The sequence below is a fragment of the Rhea pennata genome, chromosome 9, assembly GCF_028389875.1.
Source record: "Rhea pennata isolate bPtePen1 chromosome 9, bPtePen1.pri, whole genome shotgun sequence".
In the NCBI taxonomy this organism is placed as follows: Eukaryota; Metazoa; Chordata; class Aves; order Rheiformes; family Rheidae; genus Rhea; species Rhea pennata.
In genome coordinates this window covers 14,538,762-14,561,660 of record NC_084671.1, presented here as the reverse complement: position 1 = coordinate 14,561,660, position 22,899 = coordinate 14,538,762, and the positions used below count along the sequence as shown (strand labels likewise).

At 35.8% G+C, this 22,899-nt stretch overlaps 1 protein-coding gene across 10 annotated transcripts in view; it reads right to left on the bottom strand.

The window, feature by feature from the left end:
* The window catches only part of OPA1 (OPA1 mitochondrial dynamin like GTPase), a 60,243-nt gene that overhangs the window by 14,532 nt on the left and 22,812 nt on the right, over nucleotides 1-22,899 (bottom strand). For all 10 annotated transcript variants that reach the window (XM_062582418.1, XM_062582419.1, XM_062582420.1 and 7 more), the window contains 16 exons: nucleotides 22,643-22,714; nucleotides 22,417-22,516; nucleotides 21,729-21,859; nucleotides 21,129-21,201; nucleotides 20,966-21,038; nucleotides 20,155-20,270; nucleotides 18,657-18,721; nucleotides 18,132-18,208; nucleotides 15,223-15,388; nucleotides 14,446-14,598; nucleotides 13,720-13,828; nucleotides 13,186-13,265; nucleotides 11,651-11,791; nucleotides 10,239-10,355; nucleotides 8,834-8,927; nucleotides 6,929-7,039 (listed from right to left, as the gene is read on the bottom strand). In XM_062582418.1, the coding sequence (XP_062438402.1) occupies nucleotides 6,929-7,039; nucleotides 8,834-8,927; nucleotides 10,239-10,355; nucleotides 11,651-11,791; nucleotides 13,186-13,265; nucleotides 13,720-13,828; nucleotides 14,446-14,598; nucleotides 15,223-15,388; nucleotides 18,132-18,208; nucleotides 18,657-18,721; nucleotides 20,155-20,270; nucleotides 20,966-21,038; nucleotides 21,129-21,201; nucleotides 21,729-21,859; nucleotides 22,417-22,516; nucleotides 22,643-22,714 (1,678 nt within the window). The remainder of the gene's footprint in view (nucleotides 1-6,928; nucleotides 7,040-8,833; nucleotides 8,928-10,238; nucleotides 10,356-11,650; nucleotides 11,792-13,185; nucleotides 13,266-13,719; nucleotides 13,829-14,445; nucleotides 14,599-15,222; nucleotides 15,389-18,131; nucleotides 18,209-18,656; nucleotides 18,722-20,154; nucleotides 20,271-20,965; nucleotides 21,039-21,128; nucleotides 21,202-21,728; nucleotides 21,860-22,416; nucleotides 22,517-22,642; nucleotides 22,715-22,899) is intronic.

Sequence of the window (22,899 nt, the reverse complement as noted above, 5' to 3'; positions counted from 1 at the left end):
CACAGAGTGGAAGCCTGGAAACAGGTAGTTCTGGGAAGCCTTTCCCTAGGGGACTCAACAATTAAAAAAATCAGCAATGTTAAGTAGTCAACAGAAAGTTAAAATTTATCCACATGCTATCAATTTTATGTAGAACTACATAGCACTTCTGCTAAGATTGTCCACTGTTGTGTTTTAAAAGTAAAAAGTGTTTTAACACTGTTGTGTTAAAAATAAAATAGCAAACAGAAGAAATTCTTTATCTTGAAATCAAATCATTTCATCCCGGGGGGAAAAATAGTATATTGTCCAGTACTGAAAATCATAATATGAATATAGTTCTTCTAAACAAATAGGGAAGGTTTGACATCAAAGAATTCAGCCTTTTATTAACCAATGTTCACAACACCATCAAAAAGGTCCTAAAATCAATAAAATGCCAGCAGTTTTACAGTTTTAATAAATATTGTAGAATAAAATGTATTTTTTCAAATGTAAAAACTTCCAATAAAATCAGAGGCTGTCCACTTGAATGTTAAACATCAGTTATGTCAAAAAAACCCCATAAATACAGCAGAAAACAGCATTAGCTGGCAAACATTACAGAAGATTACCGAGAGAATTAAAGGACATATCCTGACTGATCCATCTTCTAAAATACTGTGTAAACAAAGGGTAATTAATTTACAAAAAGCCTAAGGCAGGCAGAATTTGAGAAAAACTGAAAAAGCTTTGTGCACAGCTATGCACACTCAGGCATCTGAAGGGCCTGGAATCTGCCAACATTACATACGAGCGGGTTTCTCTCCAGCACACAACTGTATGCCTTAAAGCGTACAATAGGCACAAAAGGCATTATGTGAGGAAAATCTCCTTTAAAAGATGAATGCTTACTACTATACTTTTAACTCCCTCCATCCTTTTTCACTTCTTACAGGACCTAGCTCATCCTACATTTAAGACACTGATTTAACTAAGTGTACAGTAAGATATGAAATTGCGCGGAATGCAAGTTTTCAAGTGAAACTACCTTGTCCTTTGGCAACGAGCACAATTAAGACACATGCACCAACTGGAAGGCAGTTGTAATTCTTGTACTTGTAGATGAGGCTACTCAGCATGGGGTGAAAGATCTGGTGTGTTTTTCAATTGAAAAAACTTAGATGAAGAATCTCTTGATATTATAAATCACAACAGGGTTATGAAGAAGGTTGTAAACAACTGAATCAAAACTGGTTCCTACCAATTGCTGAATATGTCTGAAGTATCCGATGGGACAAGTAAGTGCTGGATGGTAGTTTCCTCATTTCCACATCCTGAGCAAAATAAAAATTCCTCACCTGTCCCTACAGTCTGAAAATACATAATGGAAAATAATTACGCTGATGGGTTCTTAACTGGCTATTATTTCTCACAGAAGAATTTGGAAGTTGTAACAGATAGTTCTGTGCAACCATCACCTCCACTGCGTGGCAGCAGTCAAAAAAGGGAATGACCTGCAGGTTGTTATTAGCAGAAGGCTAGGTTAAAAAACCAAAAGCATCATAATGCCACTGCATAAATCCATAACGCAGACACATCTTGAATGCTGTGTGCAGGTTTGCTCTTCCTCTCAAAAAGAATTTAGAAGAACTAACAAGAGTGGCAAGGCTGGCTGAAGCTTGGAAATAACCTCCATACAAGGAACAAATACACAGATTAGAACTGTTCAAACTAGGAAAGAGGAGAGCAAGCACGGGCAGCGTAAACATCTATAAAATCATGAGTGGCACAAGAAGTGAATAGAGAAAGATTATTCAATGTTTTCCACAGTGCAGGAACGAAGGAGAATCTTATTTTCTCAAATGAAACTGGCAGGTGGCTCAAAAACAAACAAAAGGAAGTACTTTCTCACACAATGTGTAGTTAAACTCTGGAACTAATTGCCACAGGATGTTGCAGATGCCAAAGTTTACATGAGTTCAAAAAGCAATTAGAGAAATTCATAGGAGGAAGAAAAAAAAGTCCATGAAGGGCTATTAATCACAAAGATATTACCTCACGATTAGGAAACTCTTGGAACAACAGACTGATAGATGCTGGGAGAGCATACCAAGGAAGTATTACTACAAGCTTAACCTGTTCTTACACTGTTCCCAAGGATCCACACCTGCTCATTGCCAGGGACAGGGAACTTGGATACACAAACCACAGGCCTACTTCATTACAGCCATCCTTACAGATCTGCAGCATTGAAAAGAGTTTTTAAAGTCACTTTTCCCCAATTCAGCTATTCATATTCTGCTTTACCCCCTTTTAATATCTTATGATCCTTTCTTTCAGATGCCTCTAGTCTTCGGGATTCTTCATTTTCATAAACTTAATATTTGTCCACTGAAATAAGTATCATGATGCTTAATTCTTGTGTCAGTAAGACTATGAAGTACATTTACATTACTTTATATATAAAGGCTTTCTTTTTTTAAAAAAAGTACATTATAGTACATTACAAACTATTTAATTTGTTGGAATTTACTCAAAGGGTCTGTTCATAGCGTTTCGGACACCTAGAATAAAATCTGAAGTAAATACTGAGGAGAAGCAAGACCTGAAGGCTATGGCAGATAAGGCTAAAATACCAGTAGAGGAGTTAGAATACTGACAACGAGACCTGCTCCAGTAAATTCTGAGATTTATACGGGCTTTCATCATGAGGTGGGTCACACACGCTAGAAACACAGTTTGTCATCAGCGTCTTGAACAAACCATGAACCACTGTCAAAGCTTCAGCATTAAAAAACTGTTGTAACATAAGGGATACAGTGTTGCCATGCTATCAGTATCAAGACAGAAGTGCCCCAACCTCAGATTACTTGTAAATATAAATTTTTTAGGTAAGTTTCAAATTATGAAGCTTATCTCAGCTGCACATTAACAAATTTAGGCTAGAAATTAAAAGAGAGTTTGTAGCCATCAGAGGAAGGATATTCTGGAACAGATTCGCAGTACGAACAATGGGCACCAACAAGTTAACTGATGTAAAGATGGAGCTCAAGATACATGAATGAACCAGATTATAAACGCAGCTGCCTGCAACAGAGGGAGGCTGGATTTCATGACTCAGGAGATCCCTTCCATTCCATTCCTAATTAAAATACAAACACTTCATGAACATTTGTTGTGGGAGTGAGGATTTTTTTTTCCTTCGGCAGAGTCCTGATCCTTACTGCGTGCTGTAAGACGAAATTACTTGTAGAGCATTGAACTCTCAGGTGGCTCTATGCTATCAGAACAGGTCTGTCTCAGAAGCATTAAAAATTGTAACAGAGACAAGCATTCTTTTCACTGAGGGAATGGCAAGGAAATCCTTTTTCTCTGTCATTTGCCCATAAAATTATAACCACTTAATAATAAAAGCATACAGAAAGCAGAGAATGTTTCTGATTTGATTGTAGAGCTAAGCAGTAATAGTATTAAAATCTTCTCATAGGTACAATAGAACAGTCAGCATACATCATTTTGTACTGAATAACAATTATTTCATTAAAAAATGTGCCTGTCATTTGTGACCTGGATCTGAAGAAATATAGTGCAGTGATGTTTTTTTAGCTACACTATAATTTATGAAATGCACACTAAACACACAGAACATGCATACTAATGCACAGATACTTATGATTATAAACACATAGACTGTTCTTACAAGTCTACTCATAGTTTATAAAATCAGGACCCCAGCTGTTACTGCTTTGAAATGGGAAGTTATTCCTAATGCTCGTGAGAAGCAAAACTGACAATGCTGAAATTACAAGTCAGTTTTGGTGCAAAGTAAAAATAGGTTAACTTAAATACTCTGTAATTTTTTACTATTCCATTTATTTTGCTTTGAAACATGGAATATTTATGGATAAATCAAATTAGCAATAATTTCACCCTGTAACAGTATTTGCTCAGGGAAAAAAAAAAAAAAAAAAAAAAAGGCAAGACAACACCCCTGGTCAGAAAACAAGTAGTCCTGCTCACTAATGAAAGGAGATCACTTCCTCATTAAGCACTTATGTTCCACTATGCAGGTTTCTGCAAATTTTTCTCAACATAAATTGAAAATAAAGAGGAAGAACCCTTACTGCATAGAACACTTTCCACTATAAACAGAGGGCTACACCAAGGTTGACACAAGGTATTAAAAGCAAGATAGGATGCTTGGTGACAATCTTGTACCAAAAATAAGAATAAACAGTCACACCAGCTGTTTCAGAGACTAAAAGCACAAAAAGCCTATTTGGGCTAAGTAACACTACAGCTGCTACTCACAATCCCAAAATATTACAGCAACACTTCCTAAAAGACAAATGCATGTCATAGTTACTCAGGTTTTTAATTTAAAGATAACACTTCCAATGTAATCAAAGTAGCACTACCAAAGACAAATTCTTAGATTTCTAGTTTATTGTAATCAAAATATTTGTTTTATATGACTTTTTTGTATGTCAAAAATTGGAAGACATCAAAACATAGTTAACACATAGAAAACTGCAACTGCAATTACATGCTTCTCTGTTCCACTAAGCCTTAGAAATCAGAACATGGCTAAACAAAAAGAAACACTGAACACAGCATTCAGTTATTCTGAATTAAAAAGATCCAAAATCTTATGTTGGAGAAAACTAATTGTTGCATCAAATACTCAAACCAAAGATAAAAGCAAGTAAGGTCATCTCTGATTTCAAAATACAGGTATTTATGTATCTACCTAAATACCTATATACATACAACACACGTGCGCGCGTTTTACACAGCATATCCTTTTTTCTGACACGTATTCAGCTGGGGTTTGAGTACAAGTCTCTCAGAATTCTAGGGGAATGCTGCCAAATACCCTACATATATGCAAAAGCTAGTTTCGTTAGTTAAAAATCCCATTAAACCTTACTAGATATGCAGGTAAACAGCAAGGGTATTATCTGGCCTGGCCATTTAAAAAGCTTTCACTGTTTAAAACCTCCAAGCAATAACAACAGTAACAGCTTCTGAGCGACTCCAAAGCACTAGAAACTGTAATCAATCTAAAAAGTTAAATGTACTAGATTTTCTTCCTTATTAAATGGCTATCTCACCTTAATCAACAAAAATGTATCAGATTTTCAGCTCTCATAGGGTTTGTCTCTGTATGCAAGCATTAAAACCTGTTGGCTGGTAAACCAAGGGCATTTCCAACTAATCTGTGTTAAAAGTCAGCACTCTCTATGGGAAGATGATGTAATTCACCCAGTGAAAGAAAAAACGTGGGAAAAAAACCTCCTTATACTGTCAAGTCTGAATTACCCAGAGACAGTTCTCTGAGGTAAGGTTTAATCATGTTGTACCAGAAAAACAAGAACTTTCCTTCGTATTTGCAACACTACTCTGTTCGACCATATTTTTCAATATACTGAAGCAATGTATTTTTAATTAGTGAATTTATATCTAGCTTAGATTATGCAGTTCTACACACTGTATCACCCACGTCCACATCCGAATCAATGAGATTTGACTGCATTAAAAAAAAAAAAAAAAAAAACAACCTATTTCTAATGCTTATCAAATGCTAGCATATGAATACATGAATTCATCAAGGGGAAATCCTACTTAAACAATCTGATAGCCTTCTATGATGGAATGACTGGCTGGGTAGATGAGGGAAGAGCAGTGGAAGTGGTGTACCTTGACTTCAGCAAGGCTTTTGACACTGTCTCCCATAACATCCTCCTAGATAAGCTCAGGAAGTGTGGGTCAGATGAGTGGACAGTGAGGTGGATTGAGAACTGGCTGAAAGGCAGAGCTCAGAGGGTCATCATCAGTTGCGTGGAGTCTAGTTGGAAGCCTGTGGCTAGTGGCACCCCCCAGGGCTCAGTACTGGGTCTCATTCTGTTCAACTCTTTCATCAATGACCTGGATGAGGGGACTGAGTGCATCCTCAGTAAGTTTGCTGATGATACCAAACTGGGAGGAGTGGCTGATACACCTGAGGGCTGTGCTGCCATTTAAAGAGACCTGGACAGGCTGCAGAGTTGGGCGGAGAGGAACCTCGTGAGGTTCAACAAGGGCAAGTGCAGAGTCCTGCACCTAGGGAAGAATAACCCCATGCACCAGTACAGGCTTGGGGCTGATGTTCTGGAGAGGAGCTCTGCAGAGAAGGACCTGGGAGTGCTGGTGGATGACAAGTTGACCACGAGCCAGCAATGTGCCCTTGTGGCCAGGAAGGCCAATGGTATCCTGGGCTGCATTAGGAAGACTGTTGCCAGCAGGTCAAGGGAGGTGATCCTGCCCCTCTACTCAGCCCTGGGGAGGCCTCATCTCGAGTACTGTGTCCAGTTCTGGGCTCCCCAGGACAAGAGAGACGTGGGGCTACTGGAGAGAGTCCAGCATAGGGCTACAAGCATGATCAGAGGGCTGGAGCATCTGCCCTATAAGGAATGGCTGCAAGAGCTGGGCCTCTTCAGCCTGGGGAAGAGAAGACTGAGGGGGGATCTTATCAATGTGTATAAGTACCTGAAGGGAGGGTGTCAAGGGGACGGGGACAAACTCTTTTCAGTTGTCCCATGTGACAGGACAAGAGGCAATGGGCAGAAATTGAAGCACAGGCAGTTCCGCCTGAAGGCGAGGAGGAATTTTTTCCCTGTGAGCGTGACAGGGCACTGGCACAGGTTGCCCAGAGAGGTTGTGGAGTCTTCTTCTCTGGAGAGCTTCAAGGCCCGCCTGGATGCAACCCTGTCTAACATGCTCCAGGTGACCCTGCTGAGCAGGGAGGTTGGACTAGATGATCTCCAGAAGTCCCTTCCAACCTTACTGATTCTACAATTCTATGATTCTACAAATGACCCACATAGCGTTAAGTGAGCTCAGCCTTGCTTTTCTGCCAGTAAGAATAGTGTTCAGAATTTGTTTCATTTCAAGTCAGTTCTAAAACACTAATGGAGCATGTACTCACTGAGATCCTCTGCCAGCTGAACTCTTTTGCCAGTTAGTAGCTTAACCTTTTTTTCATTGTCCTCAGCAAAGTCTTCCAGCACTTCCTTTACATTCTTCTCCAAGCGTCTTACTGAAGAAAAAAAGGTAAGATTTTGCACTTGTAATGGTCTAAAGACAAAACTCAGAAAAATGTTTGTAGAAGATGCAGTGTACGCTACCAGACAAACAAATCCAGTTGAAGAAAAATAGCCAGATTCTCAACACTTAAGCCTCTTGTTCATTCCGCGAAGACGATTAATTCTTTCAGAGGGATATGTTCAAATTTAAAAGCATATTTTCTCTCTGAATAATTTTATTATTGGGTGACTTTTTTAGGAGATAGAAATATATCTAAACCTAAAAAAGGAAACTTTAAAAAATGTTTTAGAAAAGTCTCTATATAACAATGAAGTAATGACTTAAAAAATTTGAATGGACACATCATGAGGCACCTTGTTTAATTTCTTTTTTTTAATACTTCATATTTGTAATCATAATCAGACATAATCCACTGTCTACTGAAGATACTCTCCTGAGAAGTCCAATCATTGGTGATATTTTATAAAGTGAAGCTATTTTTCCCATAAGAATCACTGGTAGGAAAAGGAGAGATACATACAGGGTCTTCAAAAATTCACATGTTGTAAATACACGGGGACCGTATATATGACAAGGAGCATGGAGAGAAAAGATCATGATCACTAGGATCATCAACTGAGATGCTGGCTCTGAAGAGGCTAGCTTTTCAGCATCTGAAATCTTCTAGAGCATTAATTCTTATGGGAAAAACTGCTTTGCTCTCTATTCATTTCTGCAGTTTCTTCTTTGAGACTGAATGACCAACATAAATCTTTCAATGTGAGCATCCTTGCTGCCTCTTTCCAAACAGTTACATTTTCAATGTCAATGTCTTCCTCTGATGAATCAAGGCCAAGTCAAAGGGTGGAAAACAAGGTAATGATGGCAGTTAGCAGAGCACAGTATCAAAAAACTGGCCACACATACAGGAATTTGCAGCTAATACAAGGCTACTAGGAGTCAAACTCTTTAAAGCTGTATCATATCTCATCTTAAAAACTATAGTCTTGCCTTTCATACTTAGAGAAAATACTTCCTAATGGACAGAACACTCAGCTAAGATGCAGGACAACTGAATTCTACTTCTAGCTCTGCCACTGACTTATGAGAAGCCTTAAATAAGTGACTTCGCTTCCTGTGCCCTAAGATCCATTTTACCTAGAAAGTCCATTGCCCAGTCCACATTATCCTAACCTACTCTTTGGAGGAACCCTACGGATGTGTTAGGATGTGTTAGGATGTAAGGATGTGTAGAACTTAGAAGTTCTACATTGTTCAACTTCAGGAAATTTTTTGCAGATTCTCAGTCCAGCCATAGGTGTCAATCAGCTAAGTGGCTTGAAAAGACAGGACCTAGCTTTCTACAGGTAGGGGCTATTTCTTCTCCATGGCGACTGATTTGCAAGACACATAACAAAGTTCAAAGCTTTTACTTGAATTTACTTTAAGAAGTTGGTTTGAAAGAATGTATTTTACATATAAAAGGTCATTAGTGGTAATTAAATCATGGCACTAGCTGATTTCTACATAAATAATGTTTTACTAGGAAGCTGCCAATTTATACATTTGTCTAGATAACACATAGCACATTTGTATGGCTTTAAAAATTAATTACAATTGGTATTTGATATCAAATTTTTTTTTTTTTTTATTTATTTATTAAAAGCTATAGCCAGATCATCTACCCAGGAAACAATAAAAACATCCCATCATCATGAACTTGAAATGAACATGCAGCTAGAAGAGCACTAGAAATGTTTAAACTTTTTTTTTGTTTGTTTCAAGCATAACAGACTATAAGCTTTACCTTCAGTGTTAGTAAGCTGCTGCCTCAACGTATTTGCTGTAATCGCCAGCATTCGCTGTATTCGCCAGAAGAGGACAATATCATTACATTCAAGCTGAAACAAGTGAAGTTTTAGTGTTAGACCTCCGATGTCCAGTGAACGTTGCATGCTCTTACAAAAATCCTTTGACATATGCTTAATGACAACTGAAAACTCACATATACACATCCAGATTTTGCACAACAACCCCACAGAATAACTGCTCTAAGTAACAACAAAACATACTAAAAACACTATCAAGAACCATCTAAGTCATATTTAATTATATTGCATTTCTCCAAATCCACTATTTTCATTTTGCAATAGGAAGAGCTGTATCAATGCTCTTATATTGCTCTTATTATATCACTAAAAAGCAATTTGTTCATACTGTATGTAAGCTGTGGTGTACAGCCCAGTGTTCACACCACACTTGTTTCTAACAAGCACACTGAAAAGACTTCAGAAAGCTGAAGTCCATATTGTGACTACTGGTCTGACAAATGCTTCTGAAGACAGTGTTGGGCTAAGGGCTATGTTAATTAACAACAGAAGAGATGTTTCTACATTTGTAAGGATAGCAGAAAGGAGCATTATCTTCACAGCAGAATACTTTAAAAACAGGAAACAGGAGGTTGGATACCACAGATTAGCAGCTCTCCATCCTATGGTCTCAATCTTTCCCATTCTTTTTCCTTGGTCTTGGAATCTTAGACTACAGGCAAGGACATTTCTGTACAAGTAAAGATTTCCGCCTCCATGGTGATCATCGTTTCTCATTTAAAAGCAAAATAGTACTCCAAAGAAAGTGAAGACATTTACCTTTTCAGTAATTTCTCTTTAATTAAAAAAAAAATATATAAGAAAACTGATTTTTTTTCTTTGTGTAATTTCAAGTGTACTGTTATCTGTTTCACAAGTTTGGTTTTAAAAAAGTAGCAAGTGATTTACACCAGAAAGATCAAGTTGTAAGCTCTGTGGCATATTTTTATTAGGAACCACCTGTGGTTCCAAATGTTAACTTGAAAAACTTATTCCACAAAAAAAATCTTACTTGACGTTTTCTCCGATTTTTAAGTATTAGTCAATAGCTGTACAATACTGTTTTAGCTGTGCCTTTTCAGTACACATTCAGTATTACAGATAAGTAACAGATGCTTAGTTCATGACTGATATCTAGTGGCCACTTATATAATTACCACCAGGACAGAATTTTATCAGTTGCAAACCTACGTAGTAAGCCATATCTAAAATCATCAGCTATGTTAAGATAAAAGCTATAAAAGAAAAGTTAGCACAATTTAAAATATTTGTGTGTGGGGGGGGTCTCAATTGACATGTCTAAATATTTATACAAAAAAAATGTCTATCCGTTTCTCAAGTTACCTCTGAGTCGACGAAGTGCCTTTGATAATAATAAAAGCCTCTTCGACATAGATTGCAGTGGCTCAAAGCAGTCTTCAGGAAATATCTTCTATAAATTTGATGCCATGTGTCTTTAATCTAGAAAAACAGTACTTAAATTTGATTAAATACAAACACTCCCTAGCGTGCATACTTTAACAATCACATTTGATCTTAAAATAAAATTCAGAATTCCGCAATCTGTTATGTATTACATGTTTAAATGTTTCTCAGCAATCAATCATCAATTAGAATATGATCAATATTTGAGCTAAATGTGGCAAACATTACAGATGACTGTCATTTTAAAAAGTCTACTCTTCTGTGTTTGTTTACAGCTGAATGGTTAAATATATTGTCTGCAGCCAAAACATGATATACTAGAGATTAAGAACATTCACGCTGCTCTTAGCAAGAAGTAATCTTCACTTTAACACTGAAAATACATTTAAGTGTCACATACTGATTTATTAGCCGAACTAGTTTAAAGCATAGAGAAATATTTCATGGATCTTAGTGAATTATATAAACATTTGTAACTTTTCTTCATTTGGTTTATTTATGTTTCAGTTCTTCAAGCTAAATGCACATATTGACATGGCTCTTCAAAAAAATAGTTGTTAGCTAGAATCAAAAGAGAAATGGCATTTAGTCTCCTTGTATAGAGGACACAGATCACAACACTAACTTTCTATAAAAAAGTGTGATGATAAAGGCTATATAGGAAAAAGGCAGCAGGTATTAGAATAGCTTTGCTACCTCAAATAAGTATACGCACAAATGTCAAAGTTAGCCAAAGTTACCACAAAAAATAAATCTCTGTTAAAGGAAATCTACATTTACTAATTATTATTTGAATCTGTATTCATTTAAAACCTTGCATTTAACTAGATAATGGTCTAATTATGGTTAAGGGTCTTGCACTGCAAAAAATTGAGTAATTTTCCAGAACACTTTAAACCTGCATTACCATCCCCTATCTATTTTTGCAAAATGTCCCTCTTCTGGATGTAACTACAATCTTCAAACCGCACAAATGACTACACAGAACAGGTTAGTAATGCAGAACATGTTTTAGGATAGCTTGCTCACAAGGGCCTTGCTTCCACTGTATACCACTATATAACACCCACATAATAATTTTAAGCCACTCTTGTCATTATTCATGCCTCTACTATAGGCAAGAAAATCCGCTGAGCAGATCCTGACTTCAGTCTAAACTGTCAGATTCCAAAGTGTTGTACTAAACTTATCTGACAGCCAACAGAAGTGTGTGAATTGCGTGCAAGCAATAATTTAATAATTCATTTGGAAATGTTTGGATTACAAACTCAGTATTCAGATGTGGTCTTTTTAATAGTATCCATATGTTTTATCACAATGTTGTGTTTTACCAGACATGGGTCCACTGTTACTCCTCTTGCTTCAAGATTCTTTCTGACAGTCGTCACTTCATCATTTGCCAGATAAGCTGCATGATCTTCATTGCATTTGATTAATCTCTCAAGTTCATTTTTTGTTTCATTACGAATATTCTGGAGCAAAAATGAACACTTAGAGTTAATAATTAAGTTACTGAGACATGGCAGTCCCTTAGTCTACCTCCTTAACAAAGGAGGTAGACTAATCTCCTTAATAAAGGAGGTAGACTAATAATGATTCAAGAATGAGTCAGAACAGAAAATCCCTTTGACACTAGTAACTATCACTTGTATCTGATCTAAAAGTATATTTTATGCACAGACACCTCAAATACAGTATTTTAAAATGCTAATTATTTGTCAATTTTTTTTATTTTTTTTCTTGTTCACTGTGGGCAGAAACGTGAAGAGAAAAGGAAGGGAAAAAATGTACGTTTTAAGTCTTCCTTTCCCTCCATGAGCATCAGCTGCTGTGGTTCATATTTTCTTATCAAAAGATAGGATTTTGCAGCTCTGCAAACCCAGGTTTAGTTTGGAATAGCATATGCCTCCTGCAGTAAGCTAAACCCAAATATCACGGACATTTTTGGCTTTGTCATCTTTTGATACAAATGCAGCAAAACCAAAAGCTTCATGTTTTCTGCACACAGAAATAAGAAATGTAAGCAAGGATAAGCATACTCAGCATCAGCAGTGACACTGAGGTCACCTTCACCGAGCAGCTAGCAGGAAGTAGGCCTGGTCTCTTGTTCCAGGGATTCATACCTTCAGTTCCTTGCTCATTAATTCAAGTATGACAGGTTGAAGCGATTGCCTTTCTCCTACAACTGCCTGCATACAGTTGACTGCAAAACCCTTTCCTCTGAAAGGATTAATTTTTGCAGTATTCTTTTAAACTTACTTCTCAAAAGTATGATTCACTTTGAGAAACATCTAGAAAAAGTGACATAAAAAGTTCATCACTGAACAGCGAAAGGAAGGAGCTATTTAAATTTAAACGGAGGTATTTCCAAAAGCTGAAGAAATTGAGAATACAGATTATAATGGAAATGGTCAAGAGGAATTTACAACTGTGACTAAAATGCTAGCGATAATACTATTGCATACTAATGAAATTCAATGAAGCATGATAGGAAACTGCACAAGATATCAGCTTCTGAGGACATGCTTAGAAGCATGTGAAAGAATAGCCCACTTTCTACCTTTTTTTCCTCAATTTCTCTCCATTAGAAGAACATTTTCAGCTCAAAGACAGCACAGATGTAATTCAGGACACATTTACAAACTGGTATGTATTTATATTAAAAAATATATGCAGTTCTCTCTGATGTAATATTTATAATTTAACAGTAAAAGCAATTGCAAAGTATTTAATTTTTTTTTGAAGTCACATAAATGGGAAGAAGTATAAAAGAGTTTTTTTTGAAAATTTACTGAGTGATAATCAAAGTTTTCCACAATAGATTGAACTACTTTTTTTTTTTTTTTTTTTTTTTTTTTTTTTTAACCTGTTCTTTGGTGCGGCTTATCCAGTATAACCACCTTTTCTTCCAGTCTGGACCCACCATATCCTCAATAACAGATTCAGCTGAAAAAAGAAAATACGATGTTTAATATCACTCAAATTACATGCAACTAGTGAAATAGTGAAATATATACATTACTAAAATTAGGTACAAAATCATGAACAGACACGATCTTCCTCTCTTGCAACTTGCATCAAAATCATTATGCTCAATAACCATAAATAAATCAATTATTGTCCTGAAATTATTCAATTCTTTCATATGTCTAGTGTATGGCTTTTGATTCTATAGATCTCTACTATTTATCTTTCAATTGCTTTTTTTCAAGAGGAAGAGCAGTAGGTTACTGTGGCTGTATTTTACCAAATCCTTCTATCAGTATCAATGCTAACTTAAACTGCCTCCACTTATCTCAGTTGCATTAATACAAAAAACTTGCACTGCCATGAAGTGAATCTGATCAGGAAATTGGCCCAGATTAAAAAACACAAGAGTGAAGTACATCACATGACTCACTATCTTTGAGACGACTTTGGAGGGTTTCTTCCATAAACTGAATGGCTGCATCCCACTGCTGTTTATCAGATATTGATCGATCTTCTAAGGCATTGTGCTGAATCACTCGCTGCAATATAGCATAACTTTTTAGCACAAAATAAATTATTTACCCAGGATTAAAAAAGACATTTTCTTCACTTTTTGATGTCTACAAAAATAGCGTGTAAAGAGCATACTGGATTTATTCAAGAGGTACCTTCAAAGGTCTACCAAAAATATTTTCTTGTGCCCTTAATTTAACTCTCTTCTCTAGCCTAGCATAACATGAAAAATGTGGCAAACAACATGAAAATACCTCACAAAATCTACAAAGATGATGAAAAGGCTGTTATCTGATGTGGCAATACTTATCATACTGAACAAGTAAGTTAATACTAAACAACTCTCAAAAGGCTGTCTGTTTGGCAACCAGCAGATAAAAGAAGACTTCATTTTCCTAAGCCAACTCAAAACAATTTTATTAGATGTTATTTAGCGTAAGAGCTGATGACAAGTAGTAAAAAATGAAATAAAAAGAGAAAGGTTGACTTGCCACATTGTATACAAACAAGAAGATGGAAACATTTCTCTATTATTTTATGACCATATTAAAAGAATAAATATAATGAACATGCAACTTAAATGATTAAACTTAAAATGATTTTAAGAGCACTGTAGGGGGGGGGGGGGAAGACTATATTATACCAGGCTATCTTCAGCTCTCTCATTCCATTTATGTCGTTTAATACTTTCTTCTTTAACAGCTTGTTTCAATTTATCAAAAATATCATCGTGCTCTTTTCCTTTTTGTTCTGTCATGAACCGGGAAAATTCTTCTTGCAATGTCTCCCATGCCACCTAGAAATTTAGCAGACAATATCTAGTGAAGTGGACCATTATGCCATGTACCAACAGGTAAAAGAAGTTTTGCTACAGTGCTGGCAAGTATGAATATTTAAATGTATTCTGAAAATGATGCACAAATATAAGAGTAAGTCAGTGACTTTTCTTCCGCTGCCTCATCCATTACTAACAAGGTTAACACTGAAATTTACTTAATTAAGTGGCTGGAAGTGGCTGTTAATTTGCATAAATCTGTAAAATAGTAAAATATGAATGTATTTAGCTTAAAGTTTTTTTTTTTTTTTTTTTTTTTTTTTTAAAGAAGCCTCTTTAAAAGGAATTTGGAGGGTTTTGTTTTGCTTTTAATATGGAAGCATTCATTAGAAGAGTGAAATAACTTCCTGTTGTATATGCTTCCTGACATGAAGATTATGCCAACTTCCAGACAGGTAAGCTGGTTAGAAGAACTTCAGACAGTCCTTCAAGCTATCACTTTACATCGCTGGAAGCCATACTCTCATTTAACAGACTTCGAACAGAAAACTTTTTTGTTTGTTTTTTAAATGAAAGGTATGGTAAATAGGAGAGTGAAACACATCTTTATTTACATAGCAGAAATATCTTAAGTGAAGCTCTAACCTCTACTGCTTTATTAGGCAGCTGCTTGTCAGTCCACTGCTTCAGTTTGATATCCACAGTGGTGTTAAATGTCCCTGAGTTCATAGTCTGTGCTGCTGGAAGGTAGATATTCTCAATCACATGAGTAGATACCCTCTCCCACAATGTTTTCTGAAGAATCTCCTCCCTAAAAAAAAGAAGTTAACATATAAGATGGCTTCCAATACAAAGTGTTTAACAGGTAGGCATTGAAATTATGAAAAGCACTTGAGAGAATAAACATATAGAACACAGGAAATTTTCTTTAACATCAGCTCACAGCTTCAGTGAATGTTCTTCAAACTACGGATGTAGCTACACATTGCCTTCAGCTGCAAAAACATCTTCAGAAGTTCACCTCTGTGCTGCTTGTGGATCCTACTGCACTGAATAACATTCCTTGCACCCTTTATTTACACCAGTATAACCATGCCGAGTTGCGTAGGCAAGTGCATGGGAGGCGGGGGAACGACAACGAAGCAGACTATCAAGCACCAAAATGATTCGACTAAAAATTCCACACTCCCAAAACAAAGTGTGTGTGGCTTTTGTTTCTGTAGCATTCTGATTTGTTTGTTGGAATGTGCCATATTTTTCTACTTGGGATTTCCATTGGTTGTTGATTGTTTCCAAGCTTAATAAACGATGAAGCTGAGAATTCCAGTCTTTCATCAATATATCTACCGACATGCATTTGTAAATGTGCCTCATGTTGCTATAAAACTAAGCATCACTTTCCTACTTCAGGTGCATTTGCAAATTTAATAATGGAAGCATTATTAATCTGAGTTCAATCTTTTTAAATGACCATAAACTTACTCTGGAAACTTTGCAGATGTACTCAGACCAATCAACTGAGTCAGTATAGCACGTAGCCACTGTACACAGAGGCAGTCATGCTCCTTCTGCTTTCCCTGTTTTTTTTTTTTTTTTTTGGTTAACTTTATGCTGGTTCAGTACGGTAAGTCCTACTACTAATGGGTCATACAAAGGCCAGAGATGGTGGAGGTGGGAGCTGAGAACCCAAGAGTAAAAAGAGCAAGGGACAGAACTGCTTTTTTGGTGGTACAGGAAAGTCCATTTCTTCCAAATGGGCTAAAATTCTGGACATGAACTTCCTCTGTGATAATATCCCAATTCTAACTATGCCATCCCAGAAGAACGTCTGACAAAGAACTTCTCATAAATGTCATTCCTTCTGTCTCAAAAGCAGCGTGATTCAGTATTTTTCTTTCTTGTTTAGGCATCCTTCTTATTTGAGTTTCAAAAATTTTGAAGCTGTCCACCTGACAAGCCAGTATAAATGAGGGTCAAGGCTTTTAGTTTCTCTACTGTTGGAACAGATTTCTGGAATATTTAGGCTAGTAAAAGTACTTATATAAAACTAAAAAGAATTGAAGTTTTTAAATACATGGAAAAATTCACAAGTATAAACTAATATTTCTATCAGTAATAATTGTTCTGCATACGAATCTTTGTTCAAAAAATACACACTCTGATCAAAAATAATCACCACTAAAGGAAGTAAGGATGTAACAAAATAATTTCACTTAAAGGATATGGTAAAAATCATCCACTATGCACTTTGCCACTTAAAAATGCACACTAAGGGAAGGGCAGTGCTCCAAGTAAGAGCAAATGAAATCTCATTCCTTCTTTATTGATGTATCAATAAAAGCACATTTTTACTTTACTTAATCCAATCAAACTTAATTGAAAGGAATGGAAATTTTTATAGGAAAGAAATGTTTGTATTCATCAAATGCACTGATGTTTCTAGGCTGTATGCAACAGCTAAGAAAACTATGCTTTTATAACTCAGATTTCTAATTATACTTTATAAGGTCATTAACTGTTATAAAACTAGAATCAGCACTACATTCTAAGACTCAAAAGAAAAACATAGAAACATTCATTTTTTGTTTCGTAACACACCAAATCAACAACATAAAATGAAGCAGACTGGACACAGCCCATCGTACTTTAGCATCTATGACACAGTCAATTACAGCAAACACCAAAATGGCAACATCTGCATTACATTTGTACTATAACATGAATGCAGACTAATACTCTAACTACAACACATTTTCGCAACACATTCCTATGTCTGGACTTACTCAAACGTCATTACAACTAGTCGTATCACCTTAGTTCTCAATCTATCACCAAGTGGCAATTCACTTCAGGTTACTTCAGTCAAAAGGCCCTGAAGGAAAACTTTGTGCTTGTCAGCTCTGGTACAGGCTGTCATCAAAATAACCCTTTAAGTGGCTATTCTGTCCTCAGACTGCATCTACAGTAGCTCTACTACATATTTTGGCTAACGTCTCTTTCTCACACCTCTTTCTGGCTTACAGAGAGTAAGGTGGTGGAGTATGTGCTAGTCAGGATATAGGTTACCTAGGAGCTCTACATGTAGGATGAAATCCAAGTAAGTTGATTTCACAGACAGGAATTATGTAATCTTTAACTTCCACATCTCTGATTCACAGAAACAGATTTTTTTTTCCAAGGTCATTAAGATTATTTTGGTTAGTAGTTACGGTTACAGGAAGTTAAGAGGAATTAGATTCGTACTTCAAATTAATATTTAAAAACATCATTATTATGATTGCTCTTTTTCATTTTGAGAGAATAGCTGTTGTTTATCTTAATGTATAAAAAGAGAACGAAACAAGAACTGCCATCATCTAATTTGTGAGAGGGAATTATACAAATATTTGCTCATTCAGAATAATAGATTACTTCTGCATGGACAAAGGAAATACATATTGGAAGTTAACCTTTAAAATATATAGTTTTAACAAACAAAATTCTTAAATATGAAAAGGAACTGTTCTGAGAATAACATAACTTTGTTAACTGAAAAAAAAAAAAAGTTACTGTACCAGTGCTTTGGTGTGACCTGAGTCAGACTTATGACTTCATCAAGAATCTCATTCTTGGCTTTTTCAAACAGTTCATTCTATACAAAAAGAAAAATATTAAATAATATGATTTTATTTTAAGTATAGTTTGACCATATTTTCATACAAAGAGTAACAAAAGCCTTTTCTTTTGGCCTTTAAGCCTAAGATGATACCTTCTGGTCATGTTCTGGACAATGTATGTGCTTGTCATAAGCTACCCTGGTTAACCATGCATCTTCCCACCCATCTGTTGCATGCCGCTGGCCAGGCAGGGCATTTGAATATTCAGGGACTCTATAAAAGAATTAGAGAATGGGATCATGATTGTTTTGTAATTGTCTGTCTGTCTGAAAGAACAGGGAATGTAACTTATCTTTGCCAGTTTTAACTATTACAATCAAAAAGAAACAGATCTATTCCAGTGGGTAAAATAAATCAAATAAACATATAGTAGAAGTCTTCAATACTTTATACCATATAATTTAAACACGAAACAGAATTTACCCTGTCAAGCTCTCGCAATCGGGGGTAGTTGTTTTTCCATTCAGTCTCAAGATTAAAACGTGTGGCTGTGAAAGAAAAATCACAAACACGGCCTTAAAATTTGTGATTATCTATAGAAACTTCGTTACTATTTTAAAAGTTTAGCAGTTCTTCAAATTCCCACAAAACTTGCTTTTGACAAACCCATCTAGAATTTCAAGTGTCAAATACAACAGGAGGCATTAGAAAGATGTGGTTTTTTATTACCTACAGTGCAAACTTGGAAGTGCTCCATAGGAAAAGGGGAGGAGTTGCATTTTAAACCATAATTCTACATATTAATCAATGCTTGAATGATGTTTTGTATTATATCACCTAAAGTTATGATACATCTGCCATTAATTTGACTGTTTCATGTTAAACAAACGCATTTCTTTGGAACTGCACATTTACCAAAAGCTTTCTCTGCAGTAGTAAATACCTCACGACTTGGAAAGTAATACTTTCAAGTAGTAGAACTTGGGGAAAAAACGGTATGAGAACAATTTCACAAACTGTCACATAACTTATTTTAAAGGTCTTACTTTCACAGCATTTCTAATTCAGAATGATTCATAAGAGAACATTCATAACCCAAAGTCACATTCACATGCCAGTACAAGATAGTAAGTGACTGGCTAGGTAGCAGCTCTACAGAAGGTGACCCAAAGGTCCTGGTGAACAGCAAGCTGAATGCATGGCCTTGCAGCAGTGATGGCCAACTACATACTTGGTTGCATTAGCCAGATCATGGTCAGCAGCTCAACAGAAATGACTGTTCCCCTCTACCCTTTACCTTCGATAAATAGCACTAATGAAAGTTTCTGGGCAGATTGCTACTTAAAAAATAAATAAATAAATTATTCATGTAGATAAAAAGTTAGCTTTAAACAATCCAAATCAGATCTACAACTCTAAGTATTTCAGTGAAGACAGTATTTATAAAAGGTATTTAAAAGACCTTCAACCAACAGGTTATTTTCTGTCAACCTGTATACTAAAAACAATGTATAAATATTCATTTAAAGTGTAGCCGATTTATTACTACCAGATAAAAAGCTATTTTTATTACTACCAGATAAAAAGTTATTTGTCAATTCATTCTCCTTTACAACTAAATTACCAGATTCATTAATACAGGAATCAACTGTTTGGCCTAAGCATTACTGCAATAGTAAGATCAAATTTCTGCAGAAGGAAAGATTTGTTGTTTTATGCACTTTCCCCAGTTGGGCAGAATAACTGGATGCAATACTGTACTTCCTAGCCAACATATGGAGAAGGTAAAAGTATTTGATCCTCTGACATGTGATCATGACATGTCACCATAATCTCATGAAAAACTGCAATTGTACAAAATACATAAAACACATGGGCCCAAGCATGCTGACAAAATAGCATTACGTGTCTGTGGAAAAATTGCCTAACAGCAAGTTGCTCTTTCATTTGGGTCTTGTGAAACACTGTAGAAAAAGTTTACCTTTAAAGGCATCTGCCTGCTGTTCCACAGACTCTCTCACCATTTTCCAAAAGCAATCTGACACAGCAAGACTCAAGTTTTTTGTTGTTACCTGGTGTGCCTTCAGCATACACGTCCTGGAAAGAGACACAGCTACAGGAAATTCTTCTGCTTATACTCATCCTTCTCAGTTCCTCATTTTCTCTTCACAAGAATAAAGTTTTACTAAACTAAAAACCAGGCTATTTCTTCAAAATACTCAATGCAGATAATCACTAAGTCAAGAGGAAAAAAATCCCTAACAAATACACTGCAACCTCTATAATAAAAGATACTTCATTCCCCCAAACCATGCCATTTACTTTCCCGAGAAGTCCAGGCTTGTCACATCAAAAATTCTCTGCTCAATGAACTTCTGACAGTACACTCAAGCTAACTCTTTGAGTGTATCACTGTCCTCACACCAAAGGAACTGATCTTTACAGTGCATTAAAGTTGGCATGTAGGGCTGGATTCATTCCTCCTGCCTGTCTCAGGTGCCTAGACATAGGTCAGGAACATGGTTCTTCTGGAGCCAATGAAAAGATACAGAGGCTCAGACCTGCAGTAGAATGAACTGCTGCCTGAAGGTGTGTGTCTGTCTCTTTCCACTGACTTACCATGTTCACTAGGGAATCAGGCTAACTTGTTCACTACCATCCCGATTTTTAAGTGGAAGAGATCTCAAATTACATTCCCATATCACAATCCTTGTAAAAAATTCAACTAGAAAAACTGACGTAGCATTTACCAGCATGGGTTCATTTTAGTAAAAGAATAAATAGCAACATACTTCAAGAGCTTTGAATTTTGAAAAAACTCCTCTTCATACTCCTTAATAGAGTCAATACTTTCACTGCTGTTTCCTGCAGGAAGAAAAGAGTGTTGCAACAGTTTCAGAGAGACAATTATTCTATACTATGAAAGAGAAAATAAGTAAAGGTATAACTCTTTACCTTTTCCTGTAACAACTGCAAAATAACCCAAAGCTTTCATTGGGAAAAGCTTGCCTTCAATTATTTGCTGGATCTAAGAAAATAAAGGATAAAAAATTGGTGACTTTGTATAAAGACATTCATTCCTTTATTGCAGTTTTAAAGTCAGCTCTAATTATATGTATACATAAATTACTACAAGAAGCAGTTTGTCACAAGACTAAGTTCTACCGGTATTTAAAAGAAAAAAAAAGATCACTAAAAGGCATGAAACTAATAGGACACAAAATTGCTAAATATAAAGTAAAGTGAAAAAAGCAGCACAGCTTTAAAATAGAGAGTAATCCTATTGCAAAATATTCTAAAGCCTCCCAGGAAATGAACTTGCTCATGTGGCCTGCATGAAAGGAATCCTCTAATATCAATCTTTAGTCAGGCTGTGACTTGACTGAACTCATACAGCTGATCACTAAAAGCAAAGCCTGAGACACAATAAAACAATACAAATTTGTGTTAAATAAAGAAATAAACACCGAGGAACATGCAAAATAGATAGGTGAAGTCAATACTTTTGACTGTGTCTCAAGTTTTTGTGTGTGTGAGACTTCAGTTTCAACTCACCCTGCTTGGGCTAGTCACATTTTTCTCAGCAAGATCAACTTTAGTCAACACAAAAATTGTCCTTTTTCCTTGGGGATCCATTTGGCTGACTAAGTCAGTGACAATACTGCGTTCTGCATCCACTGATCCATCTATAAAAGGAAAAAAGTACACACACACGAGCATTATACTTTAGGGACTACAAAATCTAGCATCCTGAGCATGCAGTACTGAAGATACAGTAGGCAGGAAAAGAGTTTCATGTTACTACTAAAAAGAGAAAAGTGTCTGTACTCAGCTTTTAGTACACACAAATAGAATTTTCTTTGTTCCTAGCACCATAAAAATTTGGTTTACTGTAGTAGGATAAGTCTCCATCAAAACTAAAATTTAAACTGCCTACAAGCTTGTTCAAAATGTCTGCTATCCTTTCATTGTCTGCTATCCTCAAAAACATTTTTTGAGAAATCTTGAATTTGATCATGATCATTTTCTTTTTAAATGCTAAAAATTTTATTGAAGTTTCTTTTTGCTGTGACACTAGAAGTGCCTTAATTTATAAACAGAAATTCCACAATTGGTACACAATACAAATTCTCACACTTCAAAAAGAAAGAGGATAGCTTCATACAGAGTACAAGAATCTGAACAAAAAAAAAAAAAAAAAAAAAAATCCTGCTACTTGAATTACCATCTAGACTTCAATTACCTTGAATACAGAGGATGATGGCATTAGGATTCTGCATATAGGCCTTGCTGATGCTAAAGATAGTTTCCTTTGTATCTGGAGCCATACCTGATGTCACAGTCTTCAATACACATACATGTATTTTAAAAGGAAAACAACAAAGCAAAAATGTCAAAAAAATAAACACTCTCACCAATAACTATGTTACTTACAGTTCGTGCACAGATTTATCTTACTGTATACTTACGCTAATGACACCTGGTAGATCAACCAATACCATTCTCTGCAAACCAGGACCTTTCACACTTAAGGAGATGGTCTATAAAATAAAATAGAGATGTTTATACATATACACGCATATATGTATCTACTTTATTGTACTATACATAATATATAGTATACTATAGTGTAATATATATTGATATAGACTGTCTTTTATATAACTACACACATTTAAGAATTTCATAGCAGACGCATCAAAACACATATTTACATAAACATATG